We start from the raw sequence: 23,043 nt of genomic DNA, 5'->3' as shown, positions 1-23,043 counted from the left end.
GAGTTTGAAGTTGGTCAGGCAGTGAAAGTAACAGGTGGGTGGTTGATTCTCCCAAGTGAAAGTGGAAAATATCTTTCATTTTGAATCTGCTCTTTTGTGTGTTCCTCTCATTTTGCTCTTTTACTCCCCCCTTCCCCCAGGCTGGCATGAGAACCACTAACTGAGATGAGTGAGTTATTTGATGACTCACTTTGCTTGTTTTGACCTTTCCGTGCCTGTGGCTAATTGATTCTGAGTGCTGGGGATCTGCAAGCATTAGTCTGGTCCCTGTTTTATAAGGGCTTGTTTTCAAGAGATCACAAGGATTTGTGAGATACCATTAGTGAACTGCGTAGTTGGAGCAAGTACTTTCTTGACCAGCCCATGACCAGCAATCATGAGCTCACTAATGAGCCCAGGCGGCACATGGATGCCTGTGCCAGCCTGAGGAGCAGTGTTGCTACTTGCAAACAGAGCGAGCTTCCTGTTGGTAATACTCTGATGCCCCTGGAAATTTCTTTTTACATTTTTCACTTATTCATTTTTCTTGAATTATAAAATTTGTAAACTAGAATAAAAATACCTATAATATAATCAGGCAAAGCAATAGAATTTTGTGGCATTCCCTTTATATCTTTGCTCATGTGCATTTTTTCATAATTATAAAGTGTTCATATACAGATTTTAATTTTACATAGAAGGGATTTTTAGCTGTTAAAATTATCTCAGAATTGTCTAAATGGCTAGATAATATTCCATCAAGCAGGTGAATTATAACTTATTTAGCAATGCCCTTATGTTAATAGTTCCCTTAAAATTTTCTTACTTTTATAAATTTTATAAGTTGAATCTCAAAAATATTTGAACGCTACTTCATAATGTCTTAGCGATGATGGCATGTATGTCTCATGCAAAATCAGTTCCTGTCCTCAGGAAGTTCATAGTTAAGAGCAGGTGACCACTGAGTGTAACAAAATGTGATTGTTACTATATCAGCAATATGTCCAAATGTCTCTGGGAGAGGGTGGGAGAACATTAGTAAAGGCTTCTTAGAGGAGGTGTTTGAGTTATATCCTGAGGACAGTTAGGAGTTAACCGGGTAAGAAATAAAAAGCTTTCTAGGAAGAGAAGACTTCTTGAATGAAGCACAGCAGATGGCAAAGCATGATGTATTTAGGGTTAGAGATACCCTAGTAGGGCTTGAGATAGCCTAGTAGGGCTAGAGAATGTGTGAGTGGCAGGAGGTGTACACATATATACATACATACATACATACTGTGGTCAGATTACAAGAGGCATCCTGTACCAAACTGAAGAGTTGGGACTTTACACGGAAGGCTACAGACCTGTGGCCGTAGCCATGGCAGGGAGTGCTTGCTAAAAAAGAATGTGGTTTTTGAGCACTGCAACACCTCATTGCTTTAGCAAAGTTTCTAATAAGTGTGTTGAAGTCTTCTAGGCTGAAGGCTGAATATCATGCACGTAGTTTTCTTCTTGATCATTTGCATTTGTCGAGAGAAGGCACTGTGGTAGCACGTTTCAGCCATAGGGTGCATGTTGGGCCACGCCCAAATCTGCTGAGACCTCTTCGGAAAATAAGAAAATAACTTGGGGACATGCATCATTTGCTTGATCCTCGGCATGTATATTAGTCAGTACTTTTCAGTTGACAGAATCTCAACTGAGATGAATGTAAACAGAAAGGGGAATGTCATAGCCCCTTGGTCTGAGTGGCTTCAAGCACAGTGGGATCCAGGGACTCTTAACGGTGTGGGTAAAGCGTGTTCTCTCCTTCCCTCCCTCCATTGGTGTCTCTCCCCATCCTTCATTCTGTGTATCCCTTGATTCTCTCCTCTATCAGACAGACTCCTCTTTGTGACCAGAGAGAGTTGCTGCAAGAAACTTCTGCTTGTGTTAACCCTTGAGTTCACAATCCCAAAAGAGCCTTTCACTCTTTCTCCCATGATTCCTGTAACAAATTTCAGGGAATCACATGCCCCTTGCGGAACCAGTGTGTGGGGGGTGCTCTGATTGGTCAGGCCTGGGAGACCCCAACCAAAGCAGAATTTTTTTTTTAAGGGACATCCACTACTGTTAATGGTTCTTCTGAGGAATGGAAATGTTTAATGGGAAAAAGTCGAGCCCATTGCTGTATGAGAGGTGCCTTTGTGCATGTTCTTGTGGTTTATCCAGGTCGTGGATACTCCCAGCACGTGTGTGAAAGTGGCCCCTTGCCCAGTTTTCCTTAGCACGTAGGCGTAAGACAATGTCCTCCTTCCCAAAAGGCCTCTGGCATTGGCCTCTCTTTCTTGCAGATGTCTGATTTATGTTCTGTCAGGGGCAGGAAGCTGCTCAAATGATCCACCCAGTCCTGCTGCCGCCCCCTTGACCGCTTGTTTGTCTTATTGTTCAGCGTTCCATTAGCTTCCGCAGCGAGAGCCGTCCTGACATTGTCACCTCCCGGCCCTGGTCCAGAAATGCCGCCCCCTCGAGCACCAAGCGGCGAGACAGCAAGCTGTGGAGTGAGACCTTCGACGTGTGTGTCAATCAGATGCTTACGTCCAAGGAAATCAAACGTCAGGAGGTAGGCTTGGGGCCCACAGAGTTGGCTGTGTGTCTGGAGGCAGGTGCACTGCAGGGGAAAGCCAAGGTGGGGTCTACACCATGTCTCCAAATCAATTCTCCACGGCGTTTTTAAAAATAACATTTTAAAAAACATGTTTTTTATTGATTTTTAGAGAGAGAGGAAGGGAGAGTAAGAGAGAGAGAAACATTGATTGGCTGCTTCACTGATCGGCTGCCTCCTGCCTGCCTCCAACCTGGGATCAAACCCACAACCCAGGCATGTGCCCTGACTGGAATCGAACCAGTGACCTCTTGGTGCATGGGATGGAGCTCAACTAACTGAACCACAATGGCCAAGGCTCCATGGCATTTGTAGAAGGAGAACAAACAGGGGCGTCAGACCTTTTAAGGAACTGAGAAACCAGCATTCAGCCGGGTGGGTGTGGCCCTTACTTTAAAATGAAACTGATGTGAAAATCTGAATTTGCAAGGAAAATGAATTAAGAAGTGTCTATTTTGGATTCTGGAGTTCATAATAATAATAATAATAATAATCAGTTATATTTTGTTAGCAACTTCTAGACTATTTTAAAATATTCAGTTAATGAAACTTTGATTCAGTTTTGTGGAAAACTTTACTAGGGAATGCAGTTCTAATACCATTCCCTATAAGTTTTCTGTATCAATAGCCCTAAATGACTATGATCATATTACCCTTTATAGAGAGTTTGTTACGTGCCAGGCTGTGCTAAGCACTTCAGATGTGCATCATCTAGTGAAATCCTTGGAATTTCTGTTTTCGAGGAAAACTTGACATTGGAAAAGGGAGTACTTGAAAACTTTCTAGGATTTTACTCAGCAATTCTTTTCTAGGAATCTGCCAAGCGCACTTATACACAGATGAAAGGGTGTATGTGGAAGCTTTTTCATCACAGTAATGTTTATAATAGCGCCAGAAAGAGCCTGAGCATCTATCACCAGGGACTGGTTAAATGATGAATGTCCGTACATGTAGCTGTAGAAACATACAAAAAGTGCTGATGTGTGTGAATTGCTAAGTAGGTAAAGCAAGGCACAAAATAGGGTATAGAATATGCTACCTTTTATGTGAAAGAAGGGAAAATGAATGTATGTGTGTATATGTATATATTTGCTTGTAAAAACCAAACATTTCTGGAAGGACACACAAGGAACTGGCAACATTGTTGCGTCCTCGGAGGGGAGCTGTGAGGCTGGAAGGTGAGAGGGAAAGTTTTCACCTAGTATAAATTTGTGCACTGTGAATTTTGAATCATGTCAATATATCATCTATTTTAAAGAATGAATGAAGCAATTTATTTGCACTGAAAAATTCCTGTGGGGAAATAGGGCAGAATGGTTAACAAGATGATATTATAGGTATTAAAATTTTTTTCCCTTCATACTTTTCTGTGTTTTCCAAGTGTGAATAGTGTGCCTGTATTACTTGTACAGCCTGAGAGTGGGAAGGAAGGAGGGAAGGGTTGATTCTGTAGGTGAGGATATTAGCAAGGCACGGTGAGCACCAGGTCCCCCACCTAGAAAGTTGCAGAGCCAGCTTTTGAACCCAGGTCCTGTCCTCCAAACCCTTGGTCTTCACGGTGACACTATGTTGCCCACCACAGATAACAGACTGTGGCCTGTGCCATTGTGAATCTGTGATCTTCCTCTTCTGAGGGCCACATTTGGTCAGTCAGACAATCAGGCCTATGTACGTGAGCTCTAGTAAAACAGATGTACAAGGAAATCTGAGGAAGGTCCAAGTGAAGGCTAGCTAATTATATTGTGCCAGTGCACTTGCTGGTTTTGATAATGCTCCATAGTTATGTAAGATGCCACCATTTGTGGAAGCTGAATAATCGGTGTACAGGACCTCTCTGTACTATTTGCTTAACTTCACATGTGAATCTATAATTATTTCAAAATAAAAGATTAAACAAAATCAAGTATCAGGAGGGCATGGCGTCCAGGCTTTACTGGGCCTCGGGAGAGACACCATGTACTGGCCCCCAGTGAGTGTTCCACCTCCACCTGCTCTGCTGAGCACACACTTTGTGTCCTACACCCCACCAACCCCAAGAATGGAGGGTGTTCACCACCCTGCTCACTTCCCTGCAGTCTAAAAGAAATGTAGTAGTCCCCGAACTAACACCACAAACATGTAGTCTTTTAATAATGTAATGTTTGCCACAGTTTAGGCTCCCAGAGGAGAGTGAAAGAGTGTTCTGCACACCATAGCTTTTAAATTATGATGGCTTTAATAGAGCCAAATTAGAAATGGTCCCTTTACACACTCTTGCACATAGCCGGCTCCTATAATCTTATTTATTGTACCGTGTAGGGCTCTGAAGTAATTTAGAATGAATTAACTTCACCAGACATTTAGAGCAATAAGTTATTAGATTCTTCCTGTAATTCCAGCCTCAGAACAAGTGTCTAATAGGAAAAGCTTTCTGTTGAGATTTACCTTGTGTTGAGTAGAAGGAAGACAAATTGTGATGACCCAATTAATAATACTGCCATGTCCATTATTGAGAACAGACCCTGAATCATTCACTGTGATTGCCACTCACAACAAACTCGTATCCGTGGCTCAAACTGTAATTATTTTGCCTAAAATAGTTCCCTCTTGTTTGGCATCCAAGTACTATAACATGAAAGATGACTTGTTGGATGGGAAACATATGTGGAGCCTCTTTATCCCACAAACAGATAAGCACATTATACAGAATTTTAAAAAATCTTTCCTTTGTAGGTTTTAGCCACTAACTGCATTTGCAGCAGGTTAATTTAACTTTTTAAGAATCCTTTAAAAATAGTTAAGAAATAAGTAGATTTGGGGCTTCGGGCGCTGGAACCAGCACTGTTTGAATTTGGTCTCATAAATAACAAGAGTTCAGTGGATGTGTTTTGTCTCTTCTTGCAGGCGATCTTTGAGCTTTCCCAAGGAGAAGAAGACTTGATAGAGGACTTGAAATTGGCAAAAAAGGTAAATTTAAATCCAGTGGTCCTGTGAGCCACTTCATATTTTTTTCCTCTAATTTCCCAATTCTTAGATTGCACTCCGTGAGCACTGTTTTTGTGACTAAGTCCATCCAAAATTGAGAAGAACCTGCACAGACCAAGTGGTGGGGAAAATGGCTCAGAACAGGAGGGCTCTCGGGACCTGGCACCGTTAGGGGTTCTCCTGTGCGTGTTTCTCATGCACCTCAACCAGTACTTCAGTTTAATTAGAAAGTGCTGGTGGAGGCCTGGCTTCACGTATGTTTGTTGCCCTAGAAGCTTCACGTGCAGGGCCTCCTTTTCATGGGAGAGAATGTGTAGATGGTCTGAAACTGGAACTATGTCTTAGAAATAAAGTCATTTGAATCTCTTAAGTGGATAATATGATTAAGTGAGTCAACTGCATGTAAGTTAGGGTCTTTTATATGGAAATTTGTTGTTTAATCACATTGTGTGTGGGAAGGTGGATGAAACCCATGCCTTGTAGCCTATATAGTCTTTTTTTTTTTAAATCTTCACCTGAGGATATTTTTCCATTGATTTTTAGAGAGAACAGAAGGGAGGAAGGGGGGGTAGAGAGGGAGAGAGAGAGAAACATCGATGTGAGAGAAACATCGATCAGTTGCCTCCCGCACCCACCTGACTGGGACCGGGGATCAAACCTGCAACTGAGGTATGTACCCTTGACCAGGAATCGAATCTGCAAACCCTCGGTGCATGGGTCAATGCTCTAACCACCCAGCAACACCAGCCAGGGCTTGAACTAGTTTTTAAACATTTATTTAATTTCCCATGTTTTTTTTTTCTCAGCTCTTTTTTAAAAATATGTTTTTACTGATTTTGAGAGAGAGAGGAAGGGAGAAAAGGAAGAGATAGAAACATTGGCTGCCCGCTACTGGGGAATCGAGCCCGCAACCCGGGCATGTGCCCTGACTGGGAATCAAACCGGTGACCTCTTGGTTGATGGGTCAGTTCTCAACCACTGAACCACACTGGCCAGGCCCAGTTAGTTTTATAAATCTCCTTGAAGGCAGGGACTGTGCCATCTTTATATTCTATTACAGTGCCCTGGGAATAACTGTGTGGTCTTGTTGGTTAATTATCATTAATAAGAGGTGGTAATAAAGTTAATTTTTAAAACTTACAAGTCAAACCTGCTCTATATGTAGGATTTGTGCCCTTTCTTAGATGTATAATGTATGATATACTAGAATTAAAACAAAAAGCTCTGTAAAAATCCACTTCGGTTTATCAACAACCACAAAAGGCTCAAGCAATCCTGGATTCCCATTTGCTCCAGCCACACCCATCTGCTGTTTCTGCAGCATTGTGGGAGAAGTTGTTGGGGAGAGCCAAATATTTTGTTATTCTGTAGGGCCTCTCAGAAGCCATTTACATTAACAATTTACTTCCTCTGATTTTAAGTGTTTGCTTCTCTCTTGTGGTTCTTTGCAGGCCTATCACGACCCCATGCTGAAACTCTCCATAATGACAGAACAGGAGTTGAATCAAATTTTTGGAACACTGGACTCTCTAATTCCTCTACACGAAGGTATAATTTTGTTCTCAGAATGAGTTGTGACTTGTAGCCTTAATTGAGTTGTTTTATACAAGTCATGATTATGTAATAATGTGAGTAACCTAGAACCTACTTCCAGCCTTGTTCATATTTGAATGCGTTCTGTTTGTTTACCAGACCTCCTTAGTCAGCTTCGAGATGTTCGGAAGCCTGATGGCTCAACTGAGCACGTCGGTCCCATCCTCGTGGGCTGGGTAAGAAAAGTTCTCTGGTCTGAAGATAAATTTCAGTAATTTAAATGGAGTTTCATATTAGCTAGACCTTTTTTTTTTTTTTTTTTTTTTTTAGCAAACACTAGTTTCACACCAGAAAAAAGATAACACAGCAAATTCCTAGTAAAATTTATCATTATAGTTAGGTTGTATCTCTTCAAAGCAGGGAAGCAATTTTTACTTATTACAAATTTACTGCATTTAAAGATAACCTGCCTTTTTGCAATAAAATAAAGTAACATTAGTTAATGTTCAATTTGGGCCAATTACTAATATAATTATTACCAATTCTATTCCAATAAAAATTTAGGGACATATTCCTGTCCATCACCATAAAAAAGCTTTTAAAGAATATGTTTTTATTGATTTTCTAAGCGAGAGAGGAAAGAAGAGGGAAAGAGAAACATTTCATATGCACCAGCCGGGGATAGAACCCACAACCTGGGTATGTTTCCTGACCTAGAACTGAACCTATGACCTTTAGGTTCATGGGATGACACTCAACCAACTGAGCCACACCAGCCAGGGCCATAAAAAAGCTTTTATTCAGGCTATCAAAAAACTCATATGGTCAAATGTAGTTTCATAAACAAGGTGACAACGAAATGTTGTTAATGTTTAGCAGCCTCAAAGGAGAGCTGGGTATTATGCTGACCTTCATCCCAATATAACCCCTTTCCTAATTAAAGAAGTCAGCTGTGACCTTAGATTAGGGGTTCTAAATTTATGGTTCTGGGATGAATTTGTCTTTTATTGGGTACATAAGGTGGTGGTTCGTTTGTTTTATTTATTTTAGACCAGGCATGTACTCTATTTTGCCACAGTCCCCATCACTCCTGTGGTATGCTTCTGTTTCCTTCTGTGAATGCCTGAGTGTTCTACCTCAGTTCCAGGTGTTTTCCACTTGTTGTGACTCAGGTAATGAAAGCAGGTTACTTTGATGACTTCTTCAAGGCAGGATTAGGTCTCTCATCCTTCTGATCCACACAATGATCTAGAAAAATAGGAGACAGTGCCACAACAGCAAGTATTAAAGTCATTCACTGTTTGGAGAGTGTTTTGAAGGTTATGAATTCTGCTCTCACCATATGAGTTCTCTTTATCCAGTTCCATTTGTATTTTAACCTTCCTAAAACCTTATAGTTCCTAAATTTTGACATTGATCTCTTACATTAACGTATGCTTCTCAATGACTGCCTTGATCCAGAAACTTTGAGGGTTTCATCACTTTAAGTAGCTTTAGTTCGGGAGTCAATTTTAGCACTGAGGCTGAAATATCCCAAGGGTATCTGAAAGGCAAGTAATGTTCTAAGATGAATAATTTAGAAAATGTGCTTTAATATTTCAGGAGAGGTCATTCATCTTATATTTTTGACTTTCATTTTATTATAAGCCGTGGTAGATGTTTTAACTTCTTTAGCTCACAAAGAAATTTCTCTAAAGAGAGCCAGACAGCTGGAGATGGAGAAGGTACAATGCGAAGACAGGGTATGCCTCACTTTGCTTAAACTTCTGAGTCTGTGGACTGCTTTGCTGGGAGCCAGGGGGCCAGTGAGACCACACTCCAGAATTAGCGTGGTGACTGCTATGTTTCTGATGAGATGGCAATATAGAACTACAGGGTTTCCTTCGACACCAACATACAAAATGTCAGTTTGTACCAGAAGCTAAAGTATAGGCATTTGCCTTGTTAATAATTTTTTTCTGAAAGAAATTGTTTGTCACTTTTATTTGAAAATTGGTTTGATCTGCGGGTAGCTTTTGTGGTCCTTTTCTGTACGTACCCAAAGAAGTGAGACCATTCCAGCCCATTGCTAGCTGGATCCTTCAGACATCAAATGGGGACTTGCAGCTTGAGGAGCAGCGTAAAATTAAACAACTGGCTCATTGTTACCAGACCTCATAGAAATGGTCCTTATTTATCAGGCCAACGAGCTGTTAAATGTTTTCCCTCTTTTAACTGCAGATGTGTCCGTGCGAGTGGGAACTGTAAACCAAGGGGTACATCTGTTTGAGTTCTGGTCTTTTTAACAGAACAAAATAAACATCTTAGTGGATTTTGAATGAGAAAAGTCAGAGCCCATTTGGCCCATGAAAAATTGATTTATTTCCCCCCAAAGGGAAAAGTGAATAGAAAAAAAACCAACAAAAAACCCTTTTAAACAAGTGAGCCTCCAAGTGGCTTAGCCCTGGCAAGTCCTTTTGACCTTAGAATGAATCAATTACTTTTACTTTGAAGAGCTTACAGGGGTGGGTTTTTTTTTTCAGGGAACCACCCTGGTTACTGAGGATCAGTCTCCCTGTTGGGTCAGCCTGCTCTCATAAGCCTCCCAGTCATAAGGAAACAACTTCCCAAGTGACTTATCTTCATGTTAACGTTTTTTTCAGGGATAAAGTAATTTATAAGCTCTCGCAGGAGGCAAGTTATCATGTTAATTTGGGTTCTAATTAAATTTTAATTCCAAAGAGAGAGAGGCAGGGTACGTGGAAGAAAAAATATAGATTTGTTCTGTCACTTTCACAGTTTAGGGAGATAGAAAGAATTTCTTAAAAAAAAAAAAAAAAAGTGAGAGTTTCCCTTATAAATTCTCTCTTGATAGTCTATTTAAAGAGATGGTGAGTTTGGAGCTTCAGGGGTGGGATGGGGAGAGAACATACTTCAGACTGGTTGTCTCCAGCTGAGCAAGTAGTCTTGCTTCTCTAAACCACAATTTCTTCAATAAAAATATCTTGGGGCTAAATAATAATAGCTAATACTTACTGATTCTTAACCAGGAGCCAAGCTCGTGCTACACTTTATCTGCCTTATTTCATTAAAGGAGAGGACATTAGTATATGCATTTTGTAAGTGGAGAAACTGAGGCTCAGAAGGGTCACCTGACTAGCAACTGTCTGAGTTAGACTTTGAACATGATTCTCCCTGGCTCCAGAGCCTGTCCTCATAACCACTGTTACCTGTCGCCTCTCACATTTCATATAAGTACACGTGTGTGTAGTTGGGAACCAAGATGTGTACACTCTTCATTTCCTATCTAGCTATAGATCACTTGTGGCCTTTCTTTCCTAGTCAGTGGACTGAACCAGATAGCCGTTCAGGTCATGCCCAGGAAATGAGCGCCCTGTCAGGTGTGAACACAGGGCCAGAGCCGGATTCGGTTGCCATGGCAGCAGGGCGGCAGGATCACAGAGAGTAATGGCCCGTTGGACAGCGAGCAGCAGTGTCTTTGGGGTTCCTCACTGGCTTGCATCCGATGGTTACTGCTGATTTGTTTCTCTATAATGAAAACATTGGGCATTTCCAGGTCTCTTTAAAAGGCGAGGAAGTGGAAATGAAATTGAGAGGGCCTGAGGCTCCATTTAATTAACTCTGAAAATCTAAATTACAAGCCACAATACCACATCTTGGGGGGGTTGTGTGTGTGCGTGCATTTATGCGTGCACGCACACACACCACTTATCATTACTTTCAAATACAAGGTTAAGGAAAGAATTTCCGCAGCTCTTTTAAACACAAATAGAGGGGTTTTTCATAACATCTAAGGAAGGTAGACATTTCCAAGGAATGTTAAACTCAGCAGTGAACTTTTTAAACATTACTTCCTTGGTATCTTTTTTTGGTTTCAGTCCTTGAGAAAGTAATTTCAATTAGAGGTGTAAAAGAAGCAGCAGAACGTTTAAACTTTGACCCATGGTTCAGATGCTGCCACAATTTATTTTTAAGCCGTGCTCCCAAACCATCAAATATTACCTAATCTGGTAATCCATTAAACATTCATTTATTTGTTTATTCAGAATACAAACTTTGCTGTATAGTAAGTCCAGTGCAAAGTACTAAGGATGCAGAAATGAAAGGCCCTCTTGCCACTGTCTTGCCCTGAATCCCTCTGCAGAGCAAGTGTCGTGGTGGATGTGGCTTCATAGTCCACACAGCAGGGCCATTGGCTGCATTTTATTGCCTCCAGGAACCTTCTGGAAGCTGACAGCCCATTCATTAGGATGGAGTGGAAAAGGGACATGAGCAGCCCTTTCCCTGAGTCTCTGCCTCCGTGTATGCACGATTTGACTGATGTGTCAGAGAAATTAGTGTTTTGCTGGAAGGAGATAGTGGAGTTGAAGTGTTCCAAAGTCTTTAAGCTTAAATTGTTCTTTGCATGGTATTGTGATGGTAACCATTGGGTAGAGCCAAGAATGGTTTCTGGCCTGTCAGAACTAATTTAAAAGATTTTACTAAATGCTTCCTGCATCTAATTTTTTACTGATTACACTTTTGCTTTAACTTCTTGGAGTTCTTTATAATTAGTCCACCTTGGAATCAGTTAACCTTAACTGAAGTAGAGGTGCTTTTACCAAGCTGTGCCAAGGGCTGGCTCTGGAGTTCAACTCCTTGCTTTCTTTTTATGCCAGTAAGTCTTCTAGATATGTTTCTTATGAATAATTTTAAAAGAAATTTTTTAATAGGAGGCTTTTCCCTCACCACATACTTTTGGAAGCTTAGGAAAATTATGAACTATATACATATGCAATAATTTTAGTTCTTCTGTTTCTAGCTTAGATTGGCAGAAATGCAAAAAAAAAAAAATTAGGATAGGGATCTCAACAATCAAGAAAGTAAACATGCAACTAGAGCAATTTTGTGTAAGCAAACCAGAGCCTAAAAAAACTGTCCATTGCCTGCCATTTTGAAGATTCCATTGGTCTGTGTTCTCCAGCCTTGCAGATAAAGGAATGTCGGCCAAGTCTGGAGACCGGTTAGGTTTTATTCAGCCCCAATAAGTGATGTTAGCTTGTAGCTTCAGCGATTTTAACACTCCAACACTCTTCTGATGTTCCTTTCTTAGCTGCCTTGTCTCAGCTCCTACGACAGCTACTGCAGCAATCAAGTAGCCGCCAAAGCTCTGCTGGACCACAAAAAACAAGATCACCGAGTCCAGGATTTCCTTCAACGATGCTTAGAGTCCCCCTTTAGCCGCAAACTGGATCTCTGGAATTTCCTCGATATTCCAAGAAGCCGCCTGGTAAAATACCCTCTGCTGCTTCGAGAAATCCTGAGGCACACACCAAATGATAACCCAGACCAGCAGCACCTGGAAGAAGCTGTAAGTTTGTTTCTTTGTCTAGTACCTATTCTTTCCCCATGTGACGGGGGAGGGTTAGGCAAATGGGCCCGTGAAGGAATGGGCCCAGGAAGCTTGGGTTCCAGGCTTGGCTCTGCCGGCACCCGTATTTCAATTTTGCAAGTCACTCCTCCTCTCTCTGCCTCAGTTTCCTAACCTATAAAATGTAGTGTTTACATGAAATGCACTCTAAGTTTCCTTTGATTCTAAAATTCTTTTGATTCTGCAATCTGTTTGTTACCATTGCAGTGAGGGTTAAAATCTCTATGGAGATTTTAAGTTGAATATCTTTGCCTAGCTAGCAGATCCGAGTTGCCTTTTACCGTAGCCCCAAAGCCCATTTCGGAGTCAACACCCATTCGGGATTGAGCTCTCTCCCACCTCCAATTGCAGCGGGGATCTAGTCCTGCTCCTCAGTGAATGTTTATTGAGACGGGCTGCTCCCCTGGCAGCAAGAGAGGGCCAGGGAGAGTGGGGTGTCTGTCGTGAGAACATTGCAGGCTGTGAGCATTCCGCCCAGAGAGCTGGCTCCCGGCTGGGGTGCCCCGCGGGAAGGCAGAGGAGGCGGCAGGCCTGAGCAGAGGCGTGAAGAGATGGCAGGACCGGTCCTGCCCGGGGACACCGTGGAGCAGTCAGCCTGAGGCCGAGGGTAGTCTGAGGAAACAGTGGGAGAGAAGGCAGAGGATGGGGTTTATATATGAATATAGAGCGTTTTAAATATCAGTTTGAAACCTTTTTTTTCTTTATTGTGTTTTGTTTTCAAAGTAGCTGGGATTCAGGGCTCAGATTCCAACTCCATCGCCGACAGACTGTGTAACCTTGAACAGTTACTCTCCTGGTCTGTGGGGCAGGGGACAGAGGAGGAAGAGACTAGGGACAGTCTCTTGGTGCAGGTGTCCAGGCGTGCAATCGTGGGAGCCTGCTCAGGCGGGTGGCGGGGGGATGGAGGCTAAGGGACCATTCACAGGGCCCGTTCCCCGATTGGATCGTGACAATAACAGGGGATGTGCGTGGGTGGTTTGAAAATCAGAAGCCTGGAACCTGCTGAGCAAAGTGCCTCTCTCCTCCCAAGGAAGGGTTTAATAGTAACAACAACAGTAATGGAAGTAATACCTGCTGACACGTCTTGAATACCAAGTAGATCAGCGTTATGTAATTGCCTTGTATGTGTGTTATCTTATTTAACCCTCACAGTAACCTATGAGATAACTTCTTGTTAGGACCATTTTCCAGATGAGGCTTGGAGGGTAAAACAACCTGCCAGGCCCAGAGCCAGCAAGCGATGGAGCTGCTGTCCGAACCTGTCAGTGCAGACTGCAGGTCCTCTGCCATTTCCACTTCCCTGTCATCCTGTACCATGCAGCTGAAGCCCTGGCTGCTTTGAGTCCCGTGCCTTTGGAATTACAGAAAGCTGTCGGCCCACCAGGTTTTGTGGAAAGGCTTCGCTGGTGCAGAGGGGGGTCAGGTGCCTCCACGGAGGGATAGAGAAAAGTGAGAAAAGACTTTCCTGATTCATGAGGTGTCTGGCAGGCCCGACTCACACAGCCCAGGCCCCAGCCCAGCACGATGGGGGACGCCGGCACCAGGCATGAGGCCCATCTCACTTCATCATGTCTGTTTTTATTACTGGGAAGAGTGCAGTAGAGTTGCCTCCTCTCCATATTTCATCCCAGCCAGTGTGTGGTCTGCAGGAATGAAAACAGGGAGTGCACGCTAGTCTAAATAATTACTTTTTTAAAGCACACGAGCCTGCTTGGAGTTTTATTGTAAAGATTTCTTAATGTGAAGCATGAAAGAATAATAGTCTTGTGTATAAAAAACACCCAGTGAATTAAAGTTTGAGTTTAAAAACAGGGAGATGAGAATATGATTGTTTGCAACATGAAAGGGTGCTCCAGTTTCCCTCATGCATAAAATGGGGTGTCCTTTTCAGAGGTTGACTCTGCACCTAGTAAGTCAGACAGATTTGTGCCCGGAAGCACAGAAAAATCTGAAAATGTCTGCAAAGCAAGTCTCATAAATGCCCATTTACACATTGTAGGCCCAGCATTTGTTAATCTTCTTTTCAAAATCCTGTGGCATTACCCCAGATGAGCAGAAATATTTAGCCCTGTACTGTTGGGTGCATGGTGAATGTTTGATAAACATAAAACCCACAGCACCAATGTAGCTTAACTTACATGATCCCTGAATAAATTTCCCACCTATGAAAATTTTTAAAAAGCAGAGAACTCTAAGTAAATTGTTTCTGGACTAAGCATTCAGTCCTATGATTTAGATCTAAAGAAGGGCCTTGCTTTTAATGCAGGGCATAAACGACCACAACTTTATTAGAAGAATCTTAACAGTGTTTTGGAGGGTTGATAGAAATTTTCCCCAAAAGAGAACTTCTTAAAATAGGACTTTGTATATTCAGATATTTCAGGGAGCTAGTTGTTTAACACTTTAAATTTTCAGGACTGTTTCATCCAGAAAATAATCCTGCAAACTATCTCTGCCCTCTGCCCTCTACTGTTCCCAACTCCTTTAAAAAAATCACTGGAATGGTAGGAAGAACAGTCCTGCTTTCGATGCAGTGGCAGTGAGGCTGCTGATCTTGGTTCATGGCAGGAGCCTGTGAGATATTACCACACAAGGCACTAGACAGGGTTTTCAGGTTCTGTTTCGAGGATGACTCCAGCAATGTGGGCTTAATCCCTGTTCTGCTACCAGGCACCTCTCAGCATCTCCCTGTACCAGCCCCAATAAATTTAATTTAAATGTGTAACTACCATGACTGCTTGCTGCTGCAGTATTCTATATTTAACTCTATTCCTCCCTGAAATTCTGCAAAACAAGTTTGTCTCAGGAACCAGTGCAGAGAGATTAGATGCATGGTATTCAGGTGGATATAAATACAAAATAACATTTTTAATAAAGCAGACCCAGAGTTCCTATTGTAAACGTACACCTAGAATATGGAATAACACTACTGGTTTCCATTGTTTTGTCTCTTTACACTTTCTCAAACCCCAGAGGAAGAAGTGCCATTTGAAAGTAGTCATAGCTGCCTGAGGAACCACCGTGGTGGTTGAGCTTATTAATCTCCATGTGATATGCCAGCTCTCCAGTTCCTGAGTTAAATTAGGAAACGAACACGACTTTATGCCTGTAGTGCATCTGCTTTCTGGTTTCCTGGATACTTGCAGGAAACTCAGAAAATTGATTCAAGTAGTGGTTAATGTCAGCTGCCCAGGTATAGCTAATAATAACTATGAGTCATAGCATTTCATACTAAGATCTTTAAAAGCAAGGAAAAACATGGATTCTGTAACATATTAAAAATATAGTAAAGTAAAAAGATAAGGTAGACATGAAGCAGTTGCTCAGATACCCCCCATATGTTTAAGCTCCTTGAGGATAGAGACCCTCTCATTTCTTTGAATGCCACTACCTACCTAGTTTAACAATGAACAGATGCTCAAAAAACATTAGTTTAATTAAGTTGAAGGATGAATCATAGCTTTAGCATATTTTGTGCAATTTCTTTTTTTTTTTGGATTTTAAAGTAACAGTAAATAATCAATCATCTTCAAAAACCAAGAAAGGGGAAAAAAGAAACAGAAAGTTTGTATACCGAAGTGTTCTATTATTACTTGTTTTGTGTTAATAAAATTCAGATTAAAGATGATGTATTATAGAATTGTACACCTGAAACCTATATATTTTACTAACCAATATCACCCCAGTAAATTCAATAAAAAATAATTTTTTTAAAAAAAACTCAGATTAATTTCACAGGATTTATATTTAATATTAGGTTGATATCAAAGGCCGAAAAGATTCTTTCCTGAGACAGTGAGCCTGTATTTTTAAAAATAATGTTTTTTAATTATCAAAGTAATGCTACCACCAAATTGAGAAAAAAAGATTAACTAAATGATCTTGCTACAAAAGTGTACAGATTATGCATCTGTTCATAGGATGCTGTCACCAGACTTTAGCTCAGAGCTATAAGCTCTTCTGTCAAACTTACATGGAAGTTCCAAAGTTATAACTGGTAGAAGTTTTCATCCAGTTTCTTTGAGCAGAAGATCATTGCACTAGCATGTGAAAAAGAATCACTTAACAATCTTAGAGATAATTCAGTACCACTTGAACACATTACGAGACCTGGTAACCTTAGCTGAGTGAAATTCTCTTTCAAAACCTTGCTTTTCAGAGATGGGTTGTTTTTTTCCATCAAGTAAACATGACCAGGAAGAGGCCTTCTTAACATTTCTCAGCTGTTAAGTTCTTTTCAGTTAATACCACCACGAGGAAGATGGGACTTTTGGTCTTTTCACTATTAGGGAACAGAGGACCCTGCCAAGGAAGCCATTACTTTGCCTTTGCTTGGCGTCTTAGGAGTTCTTAACTGATTCCTTGTTCGTTTGCTTTCTCGTATTTTCTAACTTTTAGATGTGCCTGTGTGATAGAACAACACGTCAGGATAAATGCCCACTGATCATGTTTTTGTTTTGTTTTGCTTCATTTTGTATTGACCATATTGCATCCACCACTGCTTTGAAATCCCTCTACCCCCAGTTCACATGTGCTGCAGGCATGGGCATGAATGTCTATAGTTTTAAGAAATGTACAAGGTGGAGCTCAGTAGCTGTGAGACCTACACATCGAAAGCAGTACCTTATATCTCGTCCTCTCAGATAAAATTATTCACCAACATTAGTTTTATATGTAATTCAAATATCTGTATGTGTGTACAAATAAATGCATGTGTATATATGTATATCTATGTGTGTGTATAGGTGGATAGATAGACACGGTATATTAAAAGCATTTATTTATTTCCCCCTTTTCCCAAAGCAGCAACTTAGATAACTGAGTCTCAGAGTTAGATCCAGGTGTATCTTGGTGACCTTCTAGGCTGAGCCCCTGGGACTTACTGGTGTGGGTGGTTTGCTTACATTCCCCATACTTCTTTGTTTCCATAGATAAACATCATTCAAGGAATCGTAGCAGAAATCAACATCAAGACCGGGGAATCTGAATGCCGTTATTATAAAGAACGGCTTCTTTACTTGGAAGAAGGCCAGAAGGACTCCCTGATCGACAGCTCGAGGGTGCTGTGTTGTCATGGCGAATTGAAGAACAACCGGGGCGTGGTGAGTGGTTTCTCCCCTTCAGTGGTCTCATCCTGAGCCTCCACCAACACTTAAGCCATTTGATGCTGAGCCTACTGGTACTATGCCTTCCCTACCCAGGGTCACGTTCTTTAAATAAAAATGGCTTTTCCAGTGCCTTTTATATCAGAGAAGCTCATATGTATGGATATGTATAATTATATACATTTTATATACATTTATATAGCATATAGTTATAACATATATAAGTAGTATATATTATAAGTACATGTTTATAATTTATGCATGTATTATATATTTTTTTAAAATTTCATGACCAGTACGTAGTCAGAAAGAATTTTGGAAACCAACATAGAGTTGCCAACTTTTTATTTTGTTTGATTATAACCTTAAAAAGCAAATGCAGAACAGTTACCTCCTCCCACTTTGATATCAGGAAACAATGGGTGATCTCAGAGAAACAGTTCTTAAATTGAATGCATTTAGCTTAGTGAGAAACTCTTCTTTCTTATGGATTTGTACCCATCTACGGACTGACAATTGAGACCAGTGTTTTCTTTTTTCAAATAGTAACCTAGCCTCTGTTAGCAGCATACCTGCCTCTGACCTGTAGATACGCCATTTCCTGGCTTTTGCTCCTGAGTAGATACTGAAATTGTTCTTCCTCTCCTATCATAGCAACTTGGGCAAATCTCCCTGGGAGTGCTGACTGCAGTGGCTTGCAATTCTTCGTCTCTCTGTCAGTATCTCTCATTATACCGTGCTCTTTTAGAGAGGAAACTGTGCCTTGTCAATTCCCAGCACCTATTATGTATACTATATATTTAAATTCACTGTTGAGACAGAGTCTCCACTTTGATTATATTTTATCTTCAGTATCTTGGAATGGAAGCCAAAGTTATATTGAAGAGTTCTTAATAAAGCTATGATGATTCAAGGGATATCATTTTTACCTGGACTGTGAAGTGGCATTTAAAAGCAGGCTTGGAAATGTTACTTGAAATCATTGAGTTCCATGTCATAGCACCCACTATCAGTGCTGCTGGATAATAAGCCCGGCCGGCATGGCTCAGCGGTTGAGCATCGACCTATGATCCAGGAGATCGTGGTTTGATTCCCGGTCAGGGCACATGCCCGGGTTGAGGGCTCCATCCCTGGTGGGGGGCATGCAGGAGGCAGCGATCAGTGACTCTCATCATCGATGTTTCTCTCTCTTTCCACTCCCTCTCCCTTCTTCTCTCTGAAATCAATAAAGACATTTTTTTAAAAAACATAGAAAAAGAAGATAATAGGATATTACCAGGAACAAGTTTATGCCAATAAATTTGAAAATTTATTTGAAAACCTTGATTCAAGAAATAAGAGAAAAATACATACTGTTCTATAACAACAACAAAAAATTCCAGTGTGAGTTTCCACCCCTCTTCTTCTGGTTTCCTCTTTGAGACCTCTAGGGTGACAATCCCAAATATTTCCACTAGAAAACCAGAACCCAGCTGCAAAGTTGTGGATCTTTTTGCTTCATTTCCTAAGCACTTCCAAGCAGTGAGCAGAGTCTGACACATGGAAGTGAATGGAGCCAATTTAGCCCCACTCCACCCGGCAAAATTGCTTTCATGATGTGGGCTGACATAAGCCTTTATGTTTCAGATTTTCTTTTCGCCCACAACACATACGTCAGTTGCCAGCCTTTTAAGCACAGCCTCTTCAGAGAACAGAGGTTCTGATGCACTTCACCGAGATGGACAGCTCCTTTGATCTTTTCCTTTGTGGCCGCGGCAGCGTGCTCTGGTTTCCTCGGGAATGGGCAGCGTTCCGAGTCCGGGCGCCTGGGTGAAGCTGATAATCAGCTCTGTGGTTGAAGGAACACGTGTTCTTTTGAGTTTGGGAAGTGAAGATTAATATTAGGCTTTGATATACCAGTCTCATCCTTTACAGGCTGTTGTTCGTTTTGATCTCTTAGAATTATATTGGGTAATATAAACCAACGCCAGGGAGGTACTAACTTTTCCCTCCTCATTACCTCCTTTATTCTGTTCCCCTTTTTCATTTTTTTCTTACGGGAGCTGGAGCGTGTCTGCACAGGCTCTGAATTGCAGGCCCGGCTGCTGGTGTCTGTGGGCAGAAAGGCCTTCTGCAGGGGGCCCTAGGGAGGCACACCTCTAAGAAAGGCAATGGATGCATCTGGAAATGCCCAGCTTCTGTTCACCTGGAGGTAGATTTGAGCCTAGAAGTGTATAATCCAGTGTGAACTTGGTACCTGCAGACCTCTTAGTCCAGTAATCAACTACTCATTAGATTGTTGCTTAGAGAAACCCTGTGGATTCTTCTCTTCTAGAAACTGCATGTTTTCCTGTTCCAAGAAGTGCTGGTGATCACTCGGGCTGTCACCCATAACGAGCAGCTCTGCTACCAGTTGTACCGGCAGCCGATCCCCGTGAAGGACCTCCTGCTGGAAGACCTGCAGGATGGAGAAGTGAGGCTTGGTGGCTCCCTGCGAGGGGCATTCAGCAACAATGAGAGAAGTATGGATGACACTTTGTTTTGACCTGTTAAACATTTAGCGGCAGTGGTGGTTCAGAGGGAGTGGCTGGCTGGAGTCCAACAGCATCCCAGAGCTACCTCATTGCTTACTGATTGTGTAGCTTTGTTCAATCTGCAAGCCTCAGGTTTTCATCTGCAAAGTGGGGATGCATGCATATCTACTCTATAACGTTGTTATAAGGATTAAGATACTGCAAGTGAACCCACCTGCATGTAACTGGTGCTTTTTAAGCTCCCTTTCTCTGTATTTCTGTTGTATAAAAGCATGTTTAATACCAGATGGTTCCTGTGTAGATACCACTTGCATAACGGTGCCTTTTGTAGTTGAGCTGGCAGACTTGTCTCTAAAGAGACGTAAGAATGGCCGATTAAGTTGTGGGTTCGTCTGTACTTACTCGAATGGGCTTCTTCTAACTTGAGACTGAATAAACAAAGGAGTTAACCAAGAGAAGCTAAGATAGCAGCGTCTCTCGAGTATCTTCTACGTGTCAAGCACTGTTCTCCGCACTAGTGCACACTGGTGAACCAAACAGTTAAATTCCTTGCCCCTATGGCGCTTACATTGTGTTGGAAGAGAGATGAAAAACAGATAAATATTCTGGGTGCCTTTAAGGAACAGCAGTAGGTGACTTGTTTTAGATGAAATGGTCAGGGAAGTCTTCTTTGAGAAAGTGTCATTTGAGACTTTTGAGTTAACTTTTAGCATCATATTGTCAAAGTAATTAACATGAGCTACCTCTTACCTACTCACCAGTCCTCCACCCTAGTGATGGTAGTAGTAGTAGTAACTTATATTTCTTAAATAACTGGCTATGTGCCAGGAATTGTTTAAGGACCTGTGTGTATTATCACATTTATTCCTCATAATAACTTCACAAGACAGGTTCTCTTTCTTTTTATTTTACAAGTAAGGAAACTGAGACATAGAGGAGTTAAGGCGCTTGCCTAAGACAAAGAGTGGAGCCTGAATTTATCGGGAATGGTGGCTCCCAGTCTTGACAACAGGGATCATGCAAGGGAACTGACTGGATGCAGATGCTTCTGTGAACCAAGCATTGCACAGGGAATGTGGGGCCCATTAAATGCCAGTTGATGTTGTTGTTATTAAACTAAATAAAATATCTTCCATATTGTGCACTGCTTTTTTTTAAATGCACATAATTCCTGTTGAGGTCATTAAAATGTAATTTCATTTTTAAGTGAAACCAAATTTATAACAGCTGTGTGTCATTTCATATCTTCTCAATTGCTGGATACTAAATGAAAAGGTACCATCATGTGGAGGGTTGCACGAATGTTCGATGTTACAGAGAGCTCCTTAAACTTGAAAAAATCTCTAGTGTGAGGAAATTGCTGAAATTTCAGACTATCGGGCATTCCTTAGACCTAGTGAATCTGAATCTTTAAGGGTAGGGCCCAGGCATCTATATTTTTAATAAGTTCCCCAGGGCATTTTGCTATGCAGCCAGACTGAGTGACCAGTACTCTAGGGTCCCCTAAAACATGACTTAGTTTTTCCAGGCTGATACCAATTTGCTAGCTTCTGAGAGCAACTGAGAGCTAGACCTGTGTCAATTCTGGTTGACAGATGATGACAGCAGGGCATCGCTAAGCCATGTCCTGAATCAGTGGGACACATTTTGCAATCGGTTAGTGATGTTTGTGCCATGGGTACTAGGGGTTAGTGTCACTACATGTGTTATCTTGTCTGGGGAATATCTGCCATTGACCTTTTTTTCATGTGTTTTCATTTCTAGTTAAAAACTTCTTTAGAGTAAGTTTCAAAAATGGATCCCAAAGTCAGACCCACTCACTACAAGCCAATGACACCTTCAACAAGCAGCAGTGGCTCAATTGTATTCGTCAAGCCAAAGAAACAGTTCTCTGCGCTGCCGGGCAGGCTGGGGTGCTTGACTCCGAGGGACCTTTCCCCAGTCCCGCCACCGGGAGCCGAGAGCTACAGGGAGAAACAAAACTTGAGCAGATGGACCAATCGGACAGTGACTCAGACTGTAGCATGGACACAAGCGAGGTCAGCCTCGACTGTGAGCGCATGGAACAGACAGACTCTTCCTGTGGGAACAGCAGGCACGTCGAAAGCAACGTCTGACAGAAGCAAGTACTTGCTGGAAGTAGCCCTGCATCTTACCTGTACAGTATTTGCATTCCACTCATGGAACAGTTTGGAGAAGCACTTTTTAATACTTTGTGAGCGTGTTGACCCAGCCCCTTATCTCTGTACCTTTGTCCCGAGTACTGTAACTGCCAATCTGTCTGTGTAAGCTGGAATCTGTGGCGACTGTTTCTCCTGTATTATATTTCACAAGTGTCTGGATGGATGAAGAGGTACTTGAACAAGTTATTTTCCAATGTCCTGCTGGATTTTAAAAAATAGAAAAGGAATTTCTAAACTACTGTTTCATGTAGATTCTTAAAGAGTCCTTCCACGTTTCTCTTGTGCTCTTCCAGTTCCTTGATGTGGTGGCTGAAGGCACAGAATTTGGGGGGCCTTGCACACAGGGCATGAGGAAGCCGCTCGTGTGCATGATGCATTTGAAGGAAAACCAGGAAAGATCAGTCCTTGCCATGAACTTGATTTGATGTTATACAACCAGAAAGCATGTAAACATCCCTGGGGGTCCTGGAGGCTTGATTTTGCAAAGGAAGAAGCACCCTCTTGACCTATTGATGTCATCCAGTGCAAATTTGATGCAATAATCTATTAGGACATGAAACAGAGTCTGGCCTTAAAAGGACCAGTACAAAAGCAGCTGTCAGCTCTAAATCTTGAATGGAAATGCGCGTTGCACCCTGGGTCTCTGTCATAGTTACTGGTTTGCCTTGGAGAGCCATTTCTAGCCTAAAACATCAGAACAGAACTTAAAAGGCCTAGAAAAACCTGGCAG

General features: G+C 41.7%; 1 protein-coding gene across 4 annotated transcripts in view; it reads left to right on the top strand.

The window, feature by feature from the left end:
• Positions 1-22,337, top strand: part of ARHGEF3 (Rho guanine nucleotide exchange factor 3) — a 238,653-nt gene extending 216,316 nt beyond the window's left edge. For all 4 annotated transcript variants that reach the window (XM_087825039.1, XM_016204504.2, XM_016204505.2 and 1 more), the window contains 8 exons: positions 2,393-2,563; positions 5,489-5,551; positions 7,021-7,117; positions 7,262-7,338; positions 12,195-12,452; positions 17,444-17,614; positions 19,932-20,118; positions 21,895-22,337. In XM_087825039.1, coding sequence (XP_087681165.1) covers positions 2,393-2,563; positions 5,489-5,551; positions 7,021-7,117; positions 7,262-7,338; positions 12,195-12,452; positions 17,444-17,614; positions 19,932-20,118; positions 21,895-22,247 — 1,377 coding nt within the window. In that variant the 3' untranslated portion in view covers positions 22,248-22,337. The remainder of the gene's footprint in view (positions 1-2,392; positions 2,564-5,488; positions 5,552-7,020; positions 7,118-7,261; positions 7,339-12,194; positions 12,453-17,443; positions 17,615-19,931; positions 20,119-21,894) is intronic.
• Positions 22,338-23,043: the final 706 nt, after the last annotated feature.

This window comes from Miniopterus natalensis, chromosome 15 (assembly GCF_054644295.1).
Source record: "Miniopterus natalensis isolate mMinNat1 chromosome 15, mMinNat1.hap1, whole genome shotgun sequence".
Lineage (NCBI taxonomy): Eukaryota > Metazoa > Chordata > Mammalia > Chiroptera > Miniopteridae > Miniopterus > Miniopterus natalensis.
The sequence above is the reverse complement of the archived record's forward strand: the minus strand, read 5'-3'. Positions and strand labels throughout refer to the sequence as shown.